The 7,342-nt window shown below is 37.8% G+C and overlaps 1 protein-coding gene across 1 annotated transcript in view; it reads right to left on the minus strand.

Moving 5' to 3' along the window:
- Positions 1-7,342, minus strand: part of LOC107737285 (midasin-like) — a 56,023-nt gene that overhangs the window by 11,395 nt on the left and 37,286 nt on the right. The window contains exons 63-73 of the mRNA XM_016548752.1: positions 6,211-6,874; positions 5,276-5,437; positions 4,842-5,127; positions 4,511-4,749; positions 3,553-3,648; positions 3,340-3,434; positions 3,104-3,228; positions 2,827-2,979; positions 2,546-2,655; positions 2,368-2,441; positions 37-220 (exon numbers count right to left, since the gene is read on the minus strand). Coding sequence (XP_016404238.1) covers positions 37-220; positions 2,368-2,441; positions 2,546-2,655; positions 2,827-2,979; positions 3,104-3,228; positions 3,340-3,434; positions 3,553-3,648; positions 4,511-4,749; positions 4,842-5,127; positions 5,276-5,437; positions 6,211-6,874 — 2,188 coding nt within the window. The remainder of the gene's footprint in view (positions 1-36; positions 221-2,367; positions 2,442-2,545; positions 2,656-2,826; positions 2,980-3,103; positions 3,229-3,339; positions 3,435-3,552; positions 3,649-4,510; positions 4,750-4,841; positions 5,128-5,275; positions 5,438-6,210; positions 6,875-7,342) is intronic.

The raw sequence follows: 7,342 nt of genomic DNA on the forward strand, positions 1-7,342 counted from the left end.
GAACCGAGTTGGTATTTCAGCTTAAGGTTACAGTACCTGTAGATCTCTGCCCTTCCCAGGCAGGGTAGTTCTCAGTGCTCGATGAACTCTGTGCAGAGGAGTCTCCTCAGGCTGTGAATCCACATCATCCATGCTACTGCTACTGCCTTGCTCCATCAGACTCAGGGCACACGGCTCCTTCAGTGCCGCCTCAAACTTCTTCACAAACTTAAACAGGGTCCTGATGACAGACACAATGTCATAACGTTATTTATAAATCAATTTGATGTTGATTGTTTCAGCACTATCTCAAATATACACGACACAAGTCAAGTGTTGAAATGTAACAAACATCCTGATAAATGACAATATCATGTTGATGATGTGCTTTAAGCAGAAAATACTCTACAATTCAAAAGGTTTCAACAACAAGATGTCTTTTATGCTCACCATAGCAACATTTATTTGATCAAACATACAGTACAAGAAAATATTATTACAATTTAAATTTATCATTGTTGACGGAATGATTAGAGAACAAATCTATGTATAATTTGTAATTTGAAGGCATCCTCTCTCCTCAGTTTCAATCTTCTTGCCATATTATTTCACAGAAATTAAGACTTAGTCCTTTATTGGTGTAGGGGGGAGAAGTGTGGTTTCTCCAGCAGTATCTCTACCAATAGTGATTCATGCCCCCAAAAAAGTCAGTGTGTGTTATGACGCGTGTCTTTTCCAGGACAATAACAGTGAAACTGTTCAATAGTTATGTTTAGTCAAAATTAGCAGAGTATTTATATATGAATAATTATAAACTATATATAAATAAACAATCATAGTTTCAAAATATATCTGCCCTGAGAAATATTTAGTTAAAAGTGAGTCAAACAGCCCTTGTCTCCCATATATCTAACTCTTCATAAATGATCCCGTCACTCCACACAGACACACACACAATCCCCTGCTACAAAGTCTTTTGTGTTTGAACTGATTTCCGGTCACACTTATTGAGGACACCAACAGCTACAGACTGAAACATTTGTAAGCCTGCACAGTTCTGAGAAGAACTTCAACATCATGCACAAACCCGGTAAGACTGATTATCTATATTGTGTAAAACTAATATATTTAATGTCAAAACTATATTTATACTGTATTTTTTTCTCAGATAATGTTTCCTCTTTTCCACAGTATCACACAAGTCAACTCATCTTCAGAGATTATGAACGGAAACAGAAGTTCAGAAGGTTGGTGCAATGTTTTATTATCTATTTTTGTATTATTTTACCTATCCAATTAAATACGTACTGGTACTAAACAGATTTTATGTCTTTTAGGTATCCTGCAAGATTTATAATGAGGCTATGAGGAAGTAGTATTCATTCTGGAAAGGCCCAGCTGATACACTCAATCAAGGTTGTGGCAAAAAAGCCAAAGAGAGACAATAGTAAGTTTAGAAATTGACATGATGTAAACTATTTTTAAATAGGCTATTAGCCTGTAGTGAGTATTGTCAGTGGCTATATTACTGCTATTTTGCAGATGGTGGAGACGAGGTCAACCACAGAAAGAGCACTGTGGAGGACAGAAATGGTGGAACTCAAAGTAAGACGAGAAATATGTTGTTGATGTGGATGCACGCAGGATCTACAGTGAGGAACGCAGTCTGCTGGGACACATTTCATGTGTTATTTACTGGCTTTGTTCGAAATCTTTAATTTAAAGTAGATGTTGTATTTTTAAATGTTGTTTTCTGTTGAAATTGTTTTCTGATTTTATGTTTTAGATACTACTTACTGTTTTTTTCTAAGAAAGACAATAATTCAATTATTGGTTAAACTATATTTTTTCTATCTGCACACCTGGCCTACAACCAATCAAATCATTCACCTGTAAGGGTTTTGGTAGGGATATATTTTAAATGTAACCAATAAAGTGAATTTGCTGCAAGGGTTTTGGGTGTGATAAATCTCAAGTTTACCAATGAAATGACTTGAGGAAAGTCTGTATGCTCAGTGGCCCAAAAGCGTAAAGGGGAGGGTAGAATGGCACAAAGGTGTGAATGCCCCCTAAAAAAAATTATTTTTGGGGATTACTTGTCATGGCAACAAATGGCTGTTGCACGGAAGAATACCTCAGTAACATACGTCCGAATTGTTATCTTTACGGCAACATACGGACCCGTGGTAATTCTCATATCTGGTCCGTAATACACCTGGATTTGTCAGAAAGTCTGCAGTGTATACAGGAGTATACTGGTCCATATACACCTCTTTTCATGCAGTGCATGATCCTTCAGAATTCATTCTAATATGCTGATTTGGCGCTTGGATCTTACTGACCCCAACCTCCAAACTGGTGGTGTAACTTCAAGTCAATCACCCTCACCTGTGTGTCTTCTCCACTGACTGCTTGATGGACCAAAAACTGACATCATTCCACTTGGAGATTTTGACAAAGTCCTATAAGCATCAAGATAAACATTACATTAACTCAATAAAAAGAGACAGGAAAAAAAGCCAAAATTACATTCAACACTGGTCTTGCTTGCTTTGGTTTCACCTACTTTGAGCTCTTTCTCTATAGGAGACCTCAGCTGGGTGATCTTGTTCTGGATGCTCTCTGAGAACTGGGTGTAATATTTATAGAGATTCCACAGCAAACTGCAGAGCGAGTCTGTGAGGATAAAAGGAAGAAGTCAATCCTTTAATTTGGCAAGCATAGTCATCGTTTTGTCATACAACACTAATACACAAAGTAGCAAAGAAGTCAAAATAAATCAAACTGTACTATATCAACATTGTATATGTACTGTCCTATATATGCTACAATCCAGATTTTTCTTACCATGTCCTTCCTGTTTGGGAGCCAGCAGGACGTGGCAGTGAAAACCAAGCAACATGGACAAGCGGACAGAAAACTCTCCTAAGGTGGAGCCTTCAATGAAGGCCTGCAGGGTGGATGAGACTGACGAGAGGGAAAGATTCTCCACACCATCATCTGTTGGGCAAGAAATGTGTCATCCAATGCAAACAGATTAAATGTGATTAATCATTTATTGTACAATACAAAGTAGAGGACAAAATATTCTAGCACTACATATATAAAAGTGCATTTTGGTCACCATGTCTGGAGTCTGTCCTCTGCTCCTGTAGGTATCTCTCTATGAGTTGGTAAATGGACAACCAGTGCTTAGTTGAATTCTCAGCATGGCGCTTCAGTGCATTATCTAGGCTGCTCGACCAGCAGCTGCAGACATACAGTAGTTGAAACCAATTAGACCATCATATCACTGATTAAAGCAACCTAACAAGTTTTAACCATCACCATCAGTTAAAGACTTCACGTTTCACTACTTACTTGAGCTCAAGTTTTCTCCACTGAATGATGAGTTGTGTGATAGCTTCCAGCTCATTCCTAAGAGACACTGCCCGGCTAGCATTGTTTTCCCAGTCCTGTGAGGAAAAATGAGAGAAGAGCTGCTCATAAACTGATATCTGAAACTGATGACCTACTGTAAGCTGTGCACAAATGGCCAGTATACTACTGACCAATGTTTTGACCACTACTGACCTGTGCTTTGCTGAGCAGGATCTCCAGACCGTTTAGGAACTTTGCTAGAGGGCTGGACAGACTGAATGCCAATATCCTCTCTATTACCATGGTGATCTGCGACACATATAACAGGGAGGCATTTGAGAAAAATACAAATGTTTTAACAAACTTCATTGCAAATTGAGTTTCAAACCTGACAATAAATATTTTTAATTCAATTCAGATTTATTAAATAAAACTGTAAAGTAAAGTGCTTTTCACAATAAATGTTATTTAAAAGCAGTTCTTTTTAAAATAAGACATTTAATAAATAGCCTAAAAATACACCACCGTTCATTTTTTTTAAAATGAATTAAATAATTTTGCTCATCAAAGATGCATTGAACTGATCAAAAGTGACAGTAAAGACATTTGTAATGTTACAGAAGATTTCTATTTAAAAATTAAAATGCTGCTCTTCTGAACTTTATATTCATTAAAGAATCCTGAAATAAAATGTGTCATGGTTTCCACAAAAATATTAAGCAGCACAACTGCTTTCAACATTGAAAATAATAAGAAATGTTTCCTGAGCACCAAATCAGCATATTTGAATGATTTCTTAATCATGTGACACTGAAGACTGGCGTAATGGCTCCTAAAATTCAGCTTTGGCATCACAGGAATAATTTACATTTTAAAATATATTAAAATAGAAAACAGTTATTTTAAACTGTAATTATATTTCACAATATTGCTGTATTTGACTGTATTTTTGGTCAAATAAATGCAGCTTTGGTGAGCATAAGAGAATTTCATTAAAAAATTGAAAACATTAAAAAATCTTACCAACCCCAAACATTGAACAGTAGCGTACATTTTGTAAAATCGCTTTCTTTTCTCTTAATTTTTTCCCTAAGTTCCTTGGGGGTCCCTTCAACCCAATTAAAAAAAACCTGAAATAGATCATAGCAGTGACAGTAACAGCCTCTCTCACCTGAACAAGTGCAGGGTGTTCGGGCCAGTCGTTCAGGCGCTGTCTTACAGCCTTATTCAGCTGTTCTAGCGCTAGAAGGCAGATCCGGGCCTGACTCATATTAGGGTCTCTGTAGAAGTCATACGGCCCATCATTCTGCAGAATCAGTCCAGCTGGACCTCCAGAACCACTCACAGTGTTCTGGAGCAGAGTGCTGAGGAGAAGCTGAGAGCCCATCAACTTAGGGTCCACTTCACAGTCTGAGAGAAAAGGGGATAAACAAGGAAAGATCAGATGATGAGATGTGTGGGGGCCGTGGTTTTCTGATTTGCATAAAATCATGCCTTCATACCCATTAGATGGTAGAAGCGGCCTATCAGTGGAGCTATGATTTGATAGGATGAAACCAGGGCACTGATGTGGTCTTTGGTGTGACTGGTTGGCAGACTGGGCTGGTACCACAGTGACTGAGTGTAAGACAAGCAGAGTCTCTGATGGACCTGAACCACTTTGCTCATGCTGCTGACCGATAGGAAGCTGCTTGTCTCACTAGATGATTCCTCCATATCTGTATCATCGTTGTCCTCTATGATTATTGGCTGATCAAGACTAGGTTCTGAAGTGATATCAGCAAAATCCTGTGGAAATATTGGAGAAAACATTGACCAAAGTAAAAACTCTAACTGATCTGACAACAATGGAAAGGGCAACAAAACATGCAAGTGTATGTAAATAAATTAAATCACACATAAAAACTTGCATTTGACCCATTTACTCCATGTTTACCTTGTGGTAAGAGGGGAAAGAGCATCTGAACTCTCTCTCTTCCTGCTGGTCCTCTGTAAGGCCTGTCCCATGTAGACGAGAGCGACTGCGGTACAGACTGGCTTCCATCTGCTCTTTTTCTCTCGCTCTCTTCTCCTGCTCGTCCCATTCATTCACTATAGCCTGAAAAAAACATCACAGTCTGTTACAAAATCACTTCCACTAACACCACAATAAGCTTGCTCACTAAAGCCTGTGAACAATATATATTGTCAAAGACAATAAACAATTTATTATTACATTTTTTTGCTTTAATTCAATAACATAAAAACTAATTATTATACAAAACCATTAAAAAATAATAATTTTATTATTCAATTATTATATACTATTTTTCCTTTCAATCAGAATGTCTATATCTACATACTAACTAAATTAACAAAAAATAAATATATTTAAAATAATCAAAATTCTTTAATTTCATTTTCAAAAATAAGGTAAAATAAAATAAAATATCATTATCAGATGTAAATCTTAACTTAAAAAAAACAAAACTTAAAAGAAAATGAGAAATGTTGCCTTGGCAACTAACTGAATAGTTGAAGTAATAAAAACTAAAACTGAAATAAATATAAATTAAAGCTATATAGAAATAATAACTAAACATTACTTACTAAAATGTAAATGAAACTGAATTGAAAACAGAAATAAAAGCCAACACAAAATATTAATAAACAGCAAAATAGTATATTTATAATACCAAAATAACACTGATATATCCACATTGTGCATTTATTTATTTATTATGCAGAAGTCTTATTTATTTATTATAAAAAAGTGAAAGGACACCACATTATTTAATAATTAAATAATTATTGTAATTAAATTGAGGATTTCCTCCTGCCATGTTCTGGGCACAGTTTTATGCTTTGGGATATTTGTACTTCATATCTCACCTGGCAAACATGTCTGAAGAGTTTTTGCGTCTCTGCACTGAGATGTCCAGCACTCAGTGTGTGACTCTGTATGTACAACAGTGCATTCAACAACAAAACTGCATGATCTGGGATCACACGGCTGACCTCTGTTGCTGGCAACTGCTTTCCCAGGCCCTTTAGCATATGCAGGCATTCTCTTGAACACAGGTAGTCCGCACAGGCCAGATCAGAAGATGCCGCTGGATTTGGAAAAGCTAGCATAGTGGACACGAGACGTGCCAGACCTGGTTGGGCAGTAATCGAGGAGGACACCTGAGATGCCAGGAGTCGCATGCCATGCTGTACTTGCAAAATTGCTGCCCGTAGGGGCACAACCACGTCAGGATAGAGCGGGTACTCCTCAAACAGCCGCTGGGCAAAGCGGTGCTGTGAAGCCTGCCAGACGGCCTCCTCCTTCAACAAACCCTGAATTCCCAGCCTTGATTTTGGCCCCGGGGCCTGTAAGGCCTTCAGGAGGTGGGAGAGCAGGTCGCCCACTGCAGCTGGTTGGCCGATGCTGCACAGATAGTGCTGAAGTTCTTGATACAGGCGACCATATTGGTGGTCAGGGGGGCGGCAGGCTTGTTTACGACTCAGTTCACAAATCTGCTCCTTCACCTGCTGCATACGGATCCACAAGTACCTATACACAAACAACAAAAGAGATTTCAACATCCAATTGGAAAACTGTATTCATTTAGATTTGCTGAAATTACAGTTAACACATAAATTACAATAGTCAGGGGTTAAAAAAAAAAAAATCCTGAGCTTGAACTTTTTTCCGGGGGAGGGGCGGGGCGGGGCAGCACATGCAAAGCATGCAATGACTGTGGCAACTTTAACATTTGAAAGGATACTATGGCAAAGTTATTGCTTTCTTTATTCAAACTGATTTTTTTTTCATGAATATATGGTTGACCTGAAGAATGAAAGCTGTACAATACACTTGGAAAATTATGAGCTATATCACCGCTTATCGACACTAGGGGTGTGACAATACACTTAGCTCACGAGGTGAGACAAAATGCAGATACTTGGTTCAATAGAACGAGACAATGTTTTAAAGGGGTCATATGATGCAATTTCAAATTTTCCTTTCTCTTTGGAGTGT

The sequence above is a fragment of the Sinocyclocheilus rhinocerous genome, unplaced genomic scaffold (assembly GCF_001515625.1).
Source record: "Sinocyclocheilus rhinocerous isolate Xijiao unplaced genomic scaffold, SAMN03320098_v1.1 scaffold1603, whole genome shotgun sequence".
Taxonomy (NCBI): Eukaryota; Metazoa; Chordata; class Actinopteri; order Cypriniformes; family Cyprinidae; genus Sinocyclocheilus; species Sinocyclocheilus rhinocerous.